This window comes from Alosa sapidissima, chromosome 8, assembly GCF_018492685.1.
Source record: "Alosa sapidissima isolate fAloSap1 chromosome 8, fAloSap1.pri, whole genome shotgun sequence".
Taxonomy (NCBI): domain Eukaryota; kingdom Metazoa; phylum Chordata; class Actinopteri; order Clupeiformes; family Clupeidae; genus Alosa; species Alosa sapidissima.
In genome coordinates, this window is record NC_055964.1 from 25,545,722 (window position 1) to 25,562,737 (window position 17,016).

General features: G+C 42.8%; 2 protein-coding genes across 4 annotated transcripts in view; one reads left to right on the plus strand and one right to left on the minus strand.

The window, feature by feature from the left end:
* Positions 1-5,794: 5,794 nt before the first annotated feature.
* Positions 5,795-6,907, plus strand: LOC121715270. Its single transcript, XM_042100788.1, has 2 exons — positions 5,795-6,499; positions 6,669-6,907. Exons 1-2 carry the CDS (start codon positions 5,866-5,868, stop codon positions 6,812-6,814), a joined length of 780 nt encoding a protein of 259 aa, XP_041956722.1. The 5' UTR covers positions 5,795-5,865; the 3' UTR covers positions 6,815-6,907.
* Positions 6,908-9,127: 2,220 nt separating this feature from the next.
* The window catches only part of frmd3 (FERM domain containing 3), a 41,373-nt gene continuing 33,484 nt past the window's right edge, over positions 9,128-17,016 (minus strand). For 2 of the 3 annotated variants that reach the window (XM_042100760.1, XM_042100759.1), the window contains exons 14-15: positions 16,786-16,863; positions 9,128-12,914 (exon numbers count right to left, since the gene is read on the minus strand). In XM_042100760.1, the coding sequence (XP_041956694.1) occupies positions 12,196-12,914; positions 16,786-16,863 (797 nt within the window). In that variant the 3' untranslated portion in view covers positions 9,128-12,195. The remainder of the gene's footprint in view (positions 12,915-16,785; positions 16,864-17,016) is intronic. The other variant, XM_042100761.1, reaches the window with a different exon arrangement.

The window sequence follows — 17,016 nt, forward strand, 5'->3', positions numbered from 1 at the left end:
CCAGTATCACGTCTATTTGTGTCAGTGTCATGATATTCCATCTCATCTCATCTAAAACTAAAACTAGATTACCCCAACCCCAGCTCTCACAGAGCATGCACACACATCTCTAGTTTGTGCCTGTTAGTAAGAAACATGCTTACATGTCTTTTCAACATTCAATGTAAGACAGGAGTTGTGTAGTCAATCAACAACCTTATGCATTTCCTTTGTTAATTTCATAGCACATAAAGTTATTCGGTCCTAGATAAAAAAAAAAGTAATTGCCACAGATCATGGTAAGCATATTTTTCAATGTGTATATTTTCTTAACAATTTGTAACAAACATTCCTTGGCAGCACTTAAGAGAGTTCCAGTTCAGGTCAATTGATCTAGATAAACATTCTTTTATACACAGCCATTTCCAAAAAAGCTTAGACGTGTCATGTAAATAAAACCAGAATATGATAATCTGTAAATCGTGGAAACCTATATTTAGGTGCAAAAGGAACATAGACAGCATATCAAATATTGAAACTGACTGTGCTATTATATGAATAATATACCTATTATGATAACGAAAAGAGGAACATCTCACAACGAATCACGTTAACAGGAACAAAGATTGAACAGGTGAAGTCTCTCAGATGTGGAGATATTTATCACTCTGTGAAAAACTGAGTGGGCAAGTAATGCAAAATATGCTCCTAAACATAAAATGGCAAAGAATTTGGGGATATCATCATCTATAGTAGCCTAGAAATCTAGACGCACCCTAGCGGCAGCAAATGTAATTTGCTGCCAGGGTAGTCTAGCAACTCTCAACGTTGGCTTGCAAGCAGGGAAAACCATACTCTAGTCAGGCCAATCACATCGTGTATAGTCGGTGGGCGGGCTTAAAGGACAAGTTCGGTATTTTACACTTAAAGCCCTGTTTTCAGATAGTTTATGATTAAATAGAACGTTGAAGAAGAATTTGGACACATGATGCTGTCCTGAGAATCTTTGGTTTCTGTGGTAGTACATGCATGTGTGAGTGTGTGTATGTGCATGCCTGTGTGTGTGTGTGTGTGTGTGCGTGTGTGTGTGCATGTGTACTGTGTATGTGTGTTTATATGTGTGTGTGTGTGTTTGCGCTTGTGCATACGTGTGTGTGTTTATATGTGTGTGTGTGCGGGGTATGTGTTTTTGTGTGTGTGTGTTTATGTGTGTATGCGTGCGTGTGTCTGTGTGAGTGTGCATAGGTGTGTGTGTGCATGTGTACTGTGTGTGTGTTTATATGTGTGTGTGTGTGTGTTTTTGTGTGTGTGTGCAGGTGTGTGTGTTTTTGTGTGTGTGTGTCAGTGCGTAGCCACCCAGACACCCAATCATCAGACTGGCACACCTACAATATGTTCGTCTTTCACGCCTACCATTAGGCTACTTTGTCCGTTCTTGTCATTCTATCCTGCTGCGGTGTCAACACAAACCAACCATAATAGCTTATCCAAGCAAAAGCAAACAAACAGCTTACTGCCAAAACATTAATAGTGTAGAATTCTGGGGTATTCTCACTGTATTCTGATGTGTTCATATGTTCTGTGTGTAGTATGCAACAGGGAGAGGTCCATACCATTGTACATAACTGTGCCTTAGGCCTGTGTACCAGTATGTATGAGTAAGTAAGTATATATACTCTTTTGATCCTGCGAGGGAAATTTGGTCTCTGCATTTATCCCAATCCGTGAATTAGTGAAACACACACAGCACACAGCGTACACACAGTGAGGTGAAGCACACACTAATCCCGGCGCAGTGAGCTGCCTGCATCAACAGCGGCGCTCGGGGAGCAGTGAGGGGTTAGGTGCCTTGCTCAAGGGCACTTCAGCCGTGCCTACTGGTCGGGGTTCGAACCGGCAACCCTCCGGTTACAGGGCCCAAGTGTTAACCAGTAGGCCACGGCTGCCCCCAAAGACTGTATGGATATTCCTCTACCAGCAGGAAGGTCATACAGCCTGGGGTTTAGGAACATCCGAGGAACTTCAGTGATAACACACATACAGTACACACACACGCACACATGCACACATTAACACACATACACACACGCATGAAAATTAACACACATACTGTACACACACGTGTAACCCCTTCTTAACGGGTGTGTGCATAGGCACTAGTTACAATACATAAAACAATGGCGCAAACAGGATCCTGAAGATCTCAGCGGTGGAATGGTGAGCTGGCTGAGATTCCTGAATACCAGTAGGCTAAAATGAAGGACAATAAATAATAGCGCGGTGCCTCCACTGTAAAAATACTACACTTACCTTAGGCTAGTGTTATGTATTCCTACAGAATGTAAATATCAATGTAAATACACTAGTGGTGAATGCAGTTAAATGAATTGCCAATACACCCGAAGTATAATGAAATATAACAATACAGAATTTTTTCACCAATAATAATAAAAGGGTGACATTCATAAAGACTTCAACCAGAAGCAAGCGTGGACCAAAACCCTGACAAGTAGCTAGACTAGCGAGTGAACAATTCACTCTAAGGGATGACGTTAGCTAATGGTTAGCCAACACAGTTAGCTTAAGCTAAAGTTACCGGTATGAAAGACAATACAATACACAACTCAAATTAAATCACAAGAATACACAAATCACAAAATAGTATTAATCATATAATGAAATAACCCAACCCCCCCAAGCGCTTGCCGTTGGAGCTCGTTGGTGCACAGAATGCCAGCTTGAGCTGAAGGCAGGGCAGCAACCGCTGCGATGAACGTCCGACTCACCGGTCGCTTAAGGCGAAAACCCAGTGTGTGTGTGTGTCAGTAGTTCTATAAGTTTAGCAGCTACTCACGACAGGTTTCCATTCCACTCGGTCAAACAAACCATGACCGTTGTCCAGGCGCAGACGGGAGGCAAGCAGCTTCCCTGAGCTAGCCAAGGTAGCTACTCGGGTGAGGCGCCGCCTGCAGAGTGGTTGGTCCTCCGGTGGGCTCAGCACCGGCGGTAAAGTTAAAGGTCAGTCGCACTCGGGAGGTCGTGTTGCTCTGGTGGGCCCAGCACCGGAGCGCAATCGAGTCCGTCTCCAAAAAGAGCAGCAGGTCCAGAGGTGAAAAAACAGCAGCGTTATCTAGCTCTGTCCTTATCCCACAGCCTGCACATTTAGCGTCTCCTAGTTAGCTAGCTAAACTGGCAGCTAACTAACTGGTTACACTGACGATATAAACAAGATAAAATCAATCAATCAGTCCCGTGACAGATCATCCCACACCTCCGCACTGATGCTCATGCATGTGGGCCTAAACACACCGAACAGTGCAAGTGGTCTCCAACAAATGTCCTCTTTCGACGACCTCTTTCTTATCAGGGCAACTGGGACTGACGAGCCTTCTCCTCACTGAGGCGATGGAACCCTCAGTTTCACCGCAATTTCGCGGGCATAAACAAATAATAAATAATCATTGGCTGCTCAAACAATTCAAATAAAAGCAAAACAAACAAAGACATTTGATTGGTGCACATGTATAGAATGTTGTAAATCACAGAAGCAAGTAAATTACAAAGCATTCTGGTACATGGAGTAAATTCATACAGAAACAAAAGGCATATTAAGCATACTGAAAAACGTAAATTTTACAGGTGCTTACACACGCATGAAAACACACACACACACACACACACACACACACACACACCATTACACCCACACACACACTCACAAGCAAACACGCACACACTACACAGAAGTACACCTACAGTATTCACAAAAGCAAACACACATGCACTTATTTAGTCCATGACCCAGTGGAGAAGTCAGTGCCACGAGAGGGCACCAAAGCAAATCTTATTTATTTTGTTTGTCTTGGCAGATTTCCTTTGAAAATGTTCAGGTTTTTCTTAGGGTTCATAATACCATGGACCTTAATTAAGTTCCCAAGGCCTTTGTAAAAAAGACTTTTACAAACAAAAATCAACCAACCTGTTTCTTAAACCAAATAGCACAATTCTCAATTCCAACTTGAACACTCATATGACCTTTCATCGAGTCAACGCACTACAGTCTCCCTGAGGGCAAATTAAATAAAGCCATCCAATTAACCTTAATTGGAAGATACCAATATGGCAGGGTATCTTTGTGGGGACCAATACCCTCTAGCACTGAATCTGCAGCTTCCTTTGCTTTCCCTGAAAGACAGGGTTATGTTGCTTAAGACAAGACTACAAGCGATCATGCCATAGGCTACACTGACACTTGCTCACCTTGATCCTCCTTGTTGTTATATTGGAAAAACAGAGACATTTTCTGGTACCTCTGTTGAGTTTGCGTAGGACACCATCTGATTCTGTGTCATGGGAAGGATATCATTGTGTTGCTGAGCGAACTGGACATATTCCTTTATACCCCTGGCAGGATTTCTCAGTACGGTCATATTTTCCTTCCAATCGATTAGTCACAGAATTAAGAGAAGAGAGCCAGGACCTCGGGCTTTGTTCTCCTCCAGGCGGCTCTGCACTGCCACCTCATACCGCTGGCCTGCACAGTCCATGACACATCAACATAAACACATATCATACAGATGATATTGACTGTGTTTGGATATGATATATGTGCACAAACAGAATGAAGAGACCACTGCACAGTTTTCTGATGTCATCCTATGGTTGCTGAGTGACATTCAAATGGGTTGACGGTCATATTCAAAATTAAGAGACCACTGCAAATTTGAATATGACTGTCAAAATGCAGGTCCACTGGGTGAGATGATTAAGTAGAAAATGTCTGACAGCAACAGACTTTCTACCTGACAAGGCATTCCATAATCAAATATGCTGACCCCCCTGTTACTGACATAGGTTACTCAATTGAAATTACTATTTCAATACAGTAAGGTTGCGTTTCGTTCAAAACAAGACTGTTTTATGTAATTGTAAACAAATTGGACAGCCCTGACTTTTCATTTTTTACAGTGCATGATCTCATCACGCTATGTTTCAGAAAGTATTTTGCAGTATTTTAAAAATACAAAAATACAAAACACTGAAGTATTTTGATACTAAATATGAAGGAATTTTCATCATCCCAATCAAATATAAATGACAAAATAATAGTTTGTATTCATATTTTAAATATGTATAGAAATACTGCCCATCCCTGACTGCCCATCCCTGATCCCTAACCATAGGATGACATCAGAAAAATGTGAAGTGGTCTCTTAATTTTTTTCCAGAGCTGTAAATATATATATATATATATATATGGCCCCCCTAACATGGTTTATGCAGACTGATAAGTGTGTTTGTGGGTGTTATGGGGGGGGGGGGGGGGGGGGGGTTGTTATTATTTACCACCTTTCATAGATCCACAAACAAACATAATTCTGCAACCTATTGACTTCCAACTAACCGTTCCAGTAAGGTTCAGATGACAATGCATCATTCGCCTATATTTTTTATTCAAATTTGAATTATCTTTTTATTTTCTTATATATAATAAAGCACTTTGTATGAAAGATGCTAGCTAAATAAATAAATAAATAAATAAATAAAATAAAAAAAATAAACCGGTCTAGTAAATAAATGGATATGAGGATAACTACATAATCAAAAGCATAGACTGTAATATACAGTCTATGATCAAAAGAGTCAAGAGAGACAATGATTCCAAAGATTCCACTGAATGATACATTTAACTGGTAACAATAGTCTTGCATTAAAGCATTCCGTTTAGGATCACAAAGGTGGTGCCATGATGCCATAGAACATAGCATAGGGTAAACTGGAATTTTTGTTCACTTTTGCTTGAGTTGCGTGTGTACTGTAGTTGGCTGGTTTCAGATTTGTTGATAAATTGATGTTCAAACTGTTATTTCTGGCGATCTGATTTTAATGTGGTTCTGCTGGTTTTTAGCCTGCTGCCTGGCAGCACGGCAGGATGAAGGCAAGAAAATTAAGAGATGCGTCAAAAAATACGGACTGGTGGAGCTAAAAAGAGAACTGGAAGCTTTGGGAGTGAACATTGATGGGCACGTGGATGAGACTAAAAAGATAAACAAAAAGAAGATCAAAAAGGAATTACAAAAGCTCCTCATAAAGGAGCTGAAGAAGATCGAGCACGACAAAAATGGACTGGACAACAGGGCTTACGAAGACGGGTTCACTATGCCCATGGATATCCCCGAACATGTCCTATCTGCTCTGAATGAACTGGAGGCTTTGAAAGTTTACAGTGATGAGGACGTGGATGAAACTACAAAGAAAAACAAAATGAAGAGAAAAATTGAACTACAAAGGTTCCTAATAAATGAGCTGAAGGAGGTTGAGCACGGCAAAACTGACCTAAACAACAAAGTTTACGAAGAGAAATCACTAATCAATATGGCCATGGATATCCCTGAAGATGTCCTAAATGTCCTAGATGATCTGGACACATTCTTGGACATAGAGATGGAAGTATCAGAGAGATATGAACGAGAAGATGCCCTGCTCGACAGTCTCCTGTTTAAAGTGGACTCGACTCTGGGTGAGTAGAAAACATCTGCTCACATTGGGTGTAAGAAGTAGCCTTGCATCACCAAAACCCAACTTGATTGGGACCAATAAGTGGGCTATGTAAAAGCGCACATTTAAAACATCAAAATGGTTCATCAGTTAATTTTAATAAAATGCTCCTCCAATTTGTTTCGCTTCAGAAGGACGAATAAAAAGGCAGAGAAAGAGAGTGTATGGAGACCAGACGCTGGAGACTGGAAAGAGGAGGCGAAGTGGGAGGCCTGTTTCTGGAGTGCCCTACAGATTCACAAACGCTCCGTCCCTAGGAGGAGGTTTTGTGTGGTAGGATGCAGCAGCAGATGGGACGGACAAGGACAAGGAAAGGACCATCATCAACAATTGAATTGAATAAAACCAAAACCAGCCAGACTTCTGGTGATCTTCAGTGTTTCTCCTCTATTCATTTCTCAAATATAATTCTGCAACCTAATGACTTGTAGGACCAGTAAGGACCAGATGGGAATGTATGATACCTATATACTTTTATTTGTTTTATAAAATGTACATATTATCTGTTAAGATTCAAGTTCAGTATGCAAAAATGTTGTTGAACTATTACTGAACATCACCTTAACCAAATTCCTCCGCTAGAATGGAGAATATAACCTTACGGAGTTAACACTGATGAGGACGTGGATGAAACTAAAAAGAAAAACAAAAAGAAGACCAAAAAGGAACTACAAAAGCTGCCAATAAATATAATTCAAATATAATTTTGCAACCCAATGACTTGTAGGACCAGTAAGGACCGAGCGCTCCTAATGACCCACAGACATCCACTGCACCCCGTGAGGGAAACACTCTGAGTGGAACAGAGGGGAGAAGGGAAGGGGAGTAAAGGGAGAGTTTTTTTTAAGAATAATAAAGACATACAGTAAACAACAGCAGAGGAGCACCTTGTCAACAGGCAAGGCAGGAAACTGCTTGGAGCCCCAAGACGCTAGGGGGGCCCCAAGACATGCTAACATGCTATTCCTGTAGAAAACTTATTAGACATTCTCTGGTTGAGCTCAGCCCAAACGGCTCTGTCTTGCTGCGCCATCTGGTGGACAAACTACGTAACGCCAATACTGGAAATCAGAATATGATTGTGTGTACATGTGTGCGTGCGCATGTGTGTTTGTGTGTGTGTGTGCCCACCAAATTTCATTTGCCCCGGTGTTTCAGTGTCTTGAGTGCTTTAAACTCTTTCCTAATACCTAATACCTGTTTTCTCAGTCTCTCAAGTCCATATGAGTTAGTCTTCTAATTACAACATTTCTCAGAACAAAGCAGTCAAGACATGGTGTCTCTGCAAACCTCAACCTTGCTGTAAGCATCAGAGGGGCTGCCAAGAGGTGATCTTTGGGTGGGCATTTTGGGGGCGACAACTTAAAAAAAACTAAATGGGCGCAAAAGGTACAACAGGTACAAATTACAATCTGTTGTATTGTAGACCCCATTGGCAGATACACAGGGCCCTACATATTTAGAATTGTGTTAACGGTTAAACCAGGTCAATAAATACAATATGTAGCCTACAGTAGGGTTGCCTATAGTGCCATTTGTACACACACACACACACAAATGCACGCACACACACTAATTAAGACTTCAATGCTCACCAGTCTGGTTTGTTTGTTCCCCTTCCAAATAAAGTGTCTTAGTCTTCAAAAGAGGAGTTCTTACTGTTAGGAGGCTTTACAAAACTAATTCAACTTCAGCTTTTGACTACTGATCAACCAGAACTAGTTAGTTGCACTAACAAATGAGTCCACATATTGGGTAATAAAGCTGCTGTCCCCACCAGACCAATAGGACTACAACAATAGGACAAAAATGTATTTATTTGTATGAGATAATATCTCATTCCTACTGGGTGCCCATTAGTGAACCTAGTTCATCCTTCTTTCCCCATGACAATTTGGAATTCCATTTGAATTAAAGAGTGTAAGTGAAGTGAAAGTCTCCAGACAATCACTTGTGAAAAATAAAAGGAATACATAGGCATAGTTTAATATAGATTTATTTAATTCATGAGTTTTTCTTTGTGGCAGTACAATCATATAAAACAATCCATAATTTGTTTTAACATATAAACATTCAAAGTTCACTTTACAAATTTCATAAGGCTTTGTGTTCTAGTGGTCACTGAACCACCAAAGAGTTTTTTTTATTTTAATTTTTCCTTGTTACTCCCAGAGTTCAAACTACAGTTCCGAAAGACTGAAAACAAAGCAACGTAGCAAAAAAACATTGAAGACAGGCTGATATGCATGCTAACTAAACCAGACCGCATGTGACTGAGAAACGGGCTTCTAAATAAACTTTGAATTCCAAGGACCAATTTTTCTCAAGAAACCTCGTTATGAGACATTGTTAATGTAGCAGACATCTAATTAACCCTTAAAGGAGTACCGTCACACTGGTGTGACGGGAATGTTGAGAAATGAACGTTCTAAAGAATATCTGGGTTCATTGAATTCAACATAGAATTTTAGAACCTTCAATTGTTGCGGAACTTAGAGCGTTCAAAAACCTACACCAGAGACGGTTGATAAAGCATGTATAAATATATATGTATATTAAGGATCTTTGCCTACACCTTTAAGGGTTAAAAGCAGTGTCTGCTATTTTAATCCAGTATTTAAGAAATTCAACCAGTTGTTCCCCTCCATGCTGTAGCTGTTCTGTGTGTTTGCAACAAAGGATGTTCAAAAACAGGCTGTGTGAATGGGAAACATAGTGACTTGGAGTCAGGTAATTTGATTAGCCGTTGAGCTCAACATCAACAACCTTTTTGCAAAATCACATATGATACCTTTAAAAAAAGAGTTGTTAATAAAATCTGATTAATTAACATTTACCTTGAGTTGATGTGTCTAACATAGGGAAGTTGTATGCCTTGTTTACAATCCAGAACTAATCTGGATTACCTCTGTAGGCTATGCTCACCTCACTTCCCTCTGTCATTTCCTCCTACTGTACCTCTTCTCTTCGCCCTCGCTCTCTCCATTTATCCTCATACGTTTACCTCTCTCAAGCAGGACTCAGGAATCGAGCCCGTTTCAAGCTTTCTTCCCAATAAAAGGTTTTTCTTTGCTACTGCTGCCTTGTGCTTGCTCTGGAGGACTCACTCTTAATGAATTGCCTTGTGACTGTGGTCATTACAATGATGCCATTTAAACAAACTTGAATAGAACTCTGAGCTGGATGTCTGGCTGCACCTGGTGGATTCTGAAGTACATAGCAACATCAAGTGAAAACAACAACAGAAACCTTTTAGATGTCACTCAAACCTCTTTGTGGCTGTGGTGCACCAATAATTATCCATCAGCTACAGCCATTAGCAGAAGAGGACTCCGACTTCTCCCCTTCACTGAGCTGTAATGGTTCAATGGTTCTATGGGAGATCACATGAAACAACAGAGCACTAGCCAACACTCTCATATTCCTTAAATAGCAATAAATAAATAAGTTAAATAAATACATAAACAAACAAACACACATGGCCATTGAAACAATGACAGTCACTGTCACTCAAATTATATAGTATCATTGCGGTGTGGCTGTTTTTTCCCCCCATGCAACAAGAAAGTAAGGCTACAAATATAATAAATAATGCTACAATGTCATTGGGTAAAACATTTCGGTCTGCCATTTACAAAATGCTATCTATAGTTGTTAATATCGATGTAGCTATGACGGTTAAGATGTACATGTGCAGACGATATTTTGGATGGGGAGTGAGGTTAGCTTATCTTTGTACATGAATATACACACACAAAAGCACAATATTTCCTACAGCATTACTCTAAACATTTTTTTTTTTCAGAAATGATTGTGAAAAGGGAAATTTGGGAAAGTCAGACAAGGACGAGGTCACAATTGAAAAACAGAAAAGTTAAGCAATGTAAGCAATGCTTTGTTTAGTGACAATAAACAGATGCTGTGGTTGAGTGTGTTGTCCCAAACATCACAAAATGGCAGAGAGAGAGACATATTTGGAATACTCTCTCTCTCACACGCACATAGGCTCTCTAACAATGGTTGTAAGGGACGAGGCGCTGCTCTAGTTTGCTCTGCACATATCATGCAAGCAGCACAATGTTGATCGGTGCTGTGGAAGATCCATGGGATTATGGTGAGTCATGCAGTGTATGATACGATGGCCTGATCACTAACATCACTGCGGTATTTACAGAGGAGCTCATGCAGGTCTTTTCCTCGTGTGTCCGTTGGGAAAATGGCAGCTAGCCTAGTGAAACAGATGCAGAGATGGTACAATATGCTCTATGCTTTTAACACCTGAATGTTTGTGAGACTGGTGTCAATACAAGCTTGCATCAGAGAACAAAGGGTGGCAACTTACTGGTTGCATTGCAAATGAGCTCAGCACAAAAATTCAACTCATCATGACTGAGCTTTTCCAATGATGTTCCTGGATCAGACTGCTGGGTGCACTACCTTATATGTCTGTGTTATTTATGTCTTCAGTGAGACTAGAATATGAGTTTAAAATTACAACATGGCTATATGTTGAGTGTTTTTTATTATTAGGTAATCATGATCCCATTAGCTAGGTCACGGAAACAAATGAAATTGACTCTAAACCATTCAAGCACTTAGATTAATGAGCAGATGCACATACAAGTTTGAAGACATATATGGAGTCACAAACACACTATGATGACAACCATGTGTATGAGTAGATACAGTATTAGCAGTTAAGATTTTTTTTTCATTTTGCACAGAGATACATCCCATCAGTTCTCCACCGTCTTTCCTGAGTATGCAGTCTGACCTGACTTATACCTGACCAACTTCATTTTCATTTCCCACAGATCTAACAAGAATGGATGCTGGACAAAAGGATCTTTTGACATATCATTGTATGTTCTATATATCATTGCCTGCATTTATTCCAAATCAGTTTTTAGTAGCTCCTACCAATACAATGCACTTCCCCTCCAAAACCACTCACACTGCCACATGATGGAGAACACTGAACTGCATAATTGGTCATCAGCATGAGTGGACCAGCAAACAGCCTGGTCTGACCTGATATTTGATCTCGGTTGAAGAACAAACACCTTAAAATTTGGACCACCTGTTGTGTCCGCTCAGAATGACATCAGGTAATCTGCAAAAAGTCTCCATTTCAAAATATTGTGCTATTGTATTTCCATAAGAAAACTCAGAGAACTGCTGGTCAAGTTAACATGACGGCAGACAGTAAAAATAGCTCACTTTCCTCCCCCTGTGTCAATAAATAAATTTGTAGATGCTTCTTGCTGAAAAAAATCCTGTCAACAGCAGCTCTTTACATAAAAATGTACAAAACATTTAAAAACTGATTTGAATATCTTTTGTGATATTAACATTATTCTTCTATTTTTTCGTTTGTAAGTATACATATCTAAAAGCCTGAAACTGTCAGGGAGAAAGGGTTGATGTCAGCTGACTCTCTCTTTCTTATTCACACTTTCTTTCTTTCTCTCTCTCCGCTCTGTCACTTCTCTCACTCCAATCTGCTGCTGAAGCATTCCTCTCCCAACCACCACATCACCCCACTCTGTCCCCATCAGCGCCTGAGAGTGTGAAAACAATCCTTCTTCCCTGTGCCTCTCCCACATCTCCCACAGTAGTCCAGTGATGTTGACGAGAGTCTGTGGCGCCCACTGGTGCTCAGTCTCCCACAATGGCCTCCAGCAGCATGTCCAGCTCGCACAGCAGCCAGCGGCGCATGGGGCAGTAGTAGTCGTAGTGGAACTGCTGGAACTCGGGCGTCTGGCGGATGTCGTGCAGGAAGGCCACGTCCAGGTCGGACTCCAGCAGCAGCAGCATGGTGGGCAGCAGCAGCAGCAGCAGGCCACCGGCGGCCGCCGCCAGCCGGGCAGCCACGCACGCGCACGCCCTGAGCTGCTGCCAGCGGGAGCGCTGGGGCCGGCGCATGGCCAGCCGTGCGGCCTCCATGGCCACCTCGCGCTCCCGCTCCGCCCGCAGCTCGCACTGCACCTCGGGGTCGGCGTGGAGCTCGCGCAGCATGCGGGCTGGGCTCTGGAAGAGGGCGGCCACTCCCCCCTCGCCACTGCCACCGCCGCCACCGTCGTCCACCGGCGTGGGCAGCATGCTGGCGCACGGGCTGTACACCATGTCGGAGATGGTCAGGGCGCCTGAGTCGGCCTCCTCTTCTTCCGCCTCGGGCTCCTCCGCCTCGCGGTTCACTCCTCCCTCTTTCTCCTCGGGTCGCTCCCGTGACCCTGAGCCCTCGGCCGGGACGCTGGCTTCTGCAGACCCCGCCTCTGTGTGGGCGGAGCCTGTTCGCTCATCAGGCACCGCCTCCGCTGCGTTGATGGATGGCTTCAGAGGAGAGAGATGAACAGAATCCTTCAGGGCCAGAAGACCTGCAGAGGTTACACACAGAAACAGATAGAGAGAAATGTGAGGAAAAGGAATGACATTATTGAAGATTTGGCTGTTTTATGTATCCATATTACATCCATGTGTATTTCTTGTATGTGTAGATTAATTAAATATATAAGTTTTAATGTGATTGAGAACTGAGTGAAGAGAGACCTGTGCATGTGTGTGTGTGTGCATGTGTGTGTGTGTGTGTGTGTGTGTGTTTGTGTGTGTGCAAGCGTTTGTCTGAATATGTGCGCTGGGTTAAAAGCGAACTAAATATAGCCCCAGCTGCCAGGCTGGTGTGGATTAAGACATGTCTCATGGCTAAGTTGTCAGTGACGTCTGCACAAGACTACACTTCTATTCTCATACCCATGTAAGCCACACACACACACACACACACACACACACACACACACACACACACACACACACACACACACACTTCGTTCTTTCTCTCTCTCTCTCATATCTAAAATTACCAGAGGAAAGCCCCAGAGATTCGTGTATTGCTTCACAGAAGTGTATAGCATTCAGGCCATCATTTCAAACAATAGCAGAAACTTTTGATCGATTCGATTCATAAAACTGAATGAGATGAAGTTTGAGTCAGTCAGACTCATCATTTTACGAATTTTCTTTTCCCTTTGGTGAGATTCCTGGTATGTTAAAAATGTGCAACTGCATGTGTGAATTGTGGTAGTAATAGACTTCCGGATACACATCACTGCTGTATGAAATAATGATTACATATAGCCATGCTACCAACTACCAGTCATTCAGACATTAATTAATGGCCAAATATGGTCAAAACAATTCCATGGTTTTGTGTCAATGAAATACATTCAATCTATGTTGAAACAAAGTATGTGAACCCTTGGCTTTAGTGATGAACTACCCAAACCTTCACAACACTTGATATAGGTTAGGATACCATTTGTGTTCATTAGTCTGTTGGAATCCCTAATCCACAGAAGGAGTTTTAAAAACTGTGTGCAGTGTTAAGATGCCTGATACGGCTGGGCTTACTGACATCAGGAGGTTGGCTACTCTTACTGGTGTACTTGTTGTGTGAGGTTGAATTTCCCTTCAGGGAGATGTGATAGAGGGTAGAGTTTCCCTTCTGTGGGCTCTTTAGCAGGTGATGTCTATATTTCAGGAGCACATTATCACAAGTCTAATTCAATTAAATCATTACAGAGTAGCACACTGTGCTGTTTTAAATGGGGAAACCTCATGTAACTCTCCCACTCCTCCATCTATCTATCTATCTATCCATCCATCCATCTATCTATCCATCCATCCATCTATCTATCTATCTATCTATCTATCTATCTATCTATCTATCTATCTATCTATCTATCTATCTATCCATCTATCTATCTATCTATCTATCTATCCATTTATCTTTCACACTTTTGATCTCTCTTTGATCTCATTTTTGTTTTGTTTTGCTTTCCTCTTCCTGTCATTCCTGGTCCATCCTGTCCTCTCCCTGATGATGAGTTTCTGTCCCAACAGCTCTGGATTAGAACTGCCTGTGAGCTGCCTGACCCCTCCTTTGCTGGGTGTTATCCCACAGTATCGATATCTAGCCTCACATCCTACCCGACACTCTACCGTGCTTATTCAACAGGCTTCAACATACAGGAACTGACGCTCAATGCCACAGTCCTACCACTGTCCTACATTTACACACCCCACTCCAGACTCCACAACTCCAGCCGCAATACGTAAACATTCTGGGGAGCAGGTCAGTCAGAGATGCTGAATGAACCAATTATCTTAACATTGAGTGTACACGAGCACCTGGTAGTTTCTTGGTGTTTTATGCCCCCAACGTTGTCTTCAAGGCAGCGCAACCTGGAAGGCACTAGGGTTAGCCATGGGTTAAGGTTAGGGTTAGGGTTGGGGTTAGGTTTAGGATTAGGTGCCTTTAAGTCAGTGGTGGCAGCGCTGCCTGGAAGACGACGTTGGGGGCATAAAACACCATTGAGCGTACATGGTTTGGTCTAGTTTGGTCAAACTGTAACTAATCCTGACCACTGATCTCCTTTCTCCTGATCTAAAGGGGACCTCAGCCTCCACCCAACCCAGTCCTTACCTGCAGTACACCCAGCGAATGCTCAACTACAATACACCCAGCGTCCACTGTAGTGTGCGCTGCTGCTGTGAGATGGAGAATTCAGCTGATGTTAGCGTGGAGAACGCCGTTGAGAACTGACGAATCGACCTGACCACACTGATGATTAAAAGAATGTGATAGGACTGGAAAACAACACCAGCTGTGCTTAAGGTTATCAATGCCAACTAAATCCTTTTTTTAAGTTATGTAAATACATTCATAGACACATAGTGAAGACCTTTGTTCTGATCCTCCTATCTAATGGCTCAGTGAGTGTTTAATTTAAAAGCTCAGAGCTTTTAAAGCTCAGATGTTGACATTATTGTCCAACCCACCCAAGTGGGTGGGAATGCCTTCCATACCTAAGGTATCCTCAAACCTTGTGGCATCCTAAGTCAATGATATAACTGCAACTGCCATCCAACCCCGTCAAATAGTACTGCACTTTTATTGCACCCAAGCTACTATTTACTTTGATACTCCAGACTCCTAATCAGTACATCACCTCACCTTGCAAAGTTTAGACACCATTGCTTTACCCTCCTCCCAACAGCCTATATACAGTACATAGGTATAGTATATATATACTGAAAATCATATCACCATTATCCATACTGACACTCTCCTATTCCATTACACATTCATTATTGTGATTGCCATTGCATACACTGTGTAAACACACTGTTGCATAATAACATCTGATGGATGTGACACACACACACACACACACACACATACACACTCTCACACACACACACAGAGGTACCGGCTCCAGAAATGCGTCCCCCATGTCCAAGCAGCCTGACGTAGACGTCTCGGGCGGTGTGGTTGGCCATGCGCAGCTGCAGGTTGTGGCGGACGGTGATTTTCACCTGGCAGCGCATCCCGTCTGACCGCTCCTCCAAACCCTCCAAGCACAAGACCTCGGCCAACGCCTGGTCCACCCTCCGCTGCTCCTCCAGGGGATCCATGCACCCCTCCAGGGCCTCCCCCACGCCCCCCACACCCCCATGCGCACTCTTCTCCTCCAGCACCTCCATCCGCCCGCCGGATCTCTCGCTGTTGCCCGCTTGCCTGCCCTGCCCTGCCCTGCCCTTCACTCGGACCTCCGGCTCGCTCTGACCTTCTGAGGGGGATGAGCGCTGGGTTTAACACGGCACAACGCTCAAATGTGGGAGTGTCCTGCTGGTTGCCCCTCTCCCTCATTTTGTCTCTCTCTCTCTCTCTCTGTCTTTCTCTCACACACACACACACACACACACACACACACACACACACACACACACACACACACACACACACTCAAATGTCAGCAGTGTTCCTAAAGACAGGGGGTTTAGGGACTGGATCAGGCCAAAGGGAGAGCACAGCTATTTATACCCGAGGCACTCGGAACACAAGACTGGGCTAATCTCTGTGCTGATTACACAGGAACACCGGGGAGAGCATTACACTCTCCACTAACCCCCCCCCCCCCCCCCCACACACACACACACACACACACACACACACACACACACACACACACACACTCACTCACTGCATCTGTCTATTTCACTCTATGCCTTTGTCACTCTTTCTCTCACTCACACACACACACACACACACACACACACACACACACATACATATACCCATGTATGTATCACACCTTTTGATAACAAAAGCTCATTTAAGTGCATTACTGGGTAAGCCACTCATCGGGGGGTCATTGATTTCATATCAATATATGAAAGTATTCTCACGCTGCGGTTTGATCCGACGAGCTGCAGTGTGAGGCCTGACTGTAGCCACGGCCCTGAGACAGCTTAACAGGCTTTGGACTATGTGGGAAAAGAAAGCAAATGGAAAAATAACACATAAATGAATACATCACATGGAAAATGATAATACTGTGCATTATATTATGCAGCTTCGTTACATGTTCTACGATCCATCTCTACTTGTCTTCATTCGGTGTGACACACATGCACAGA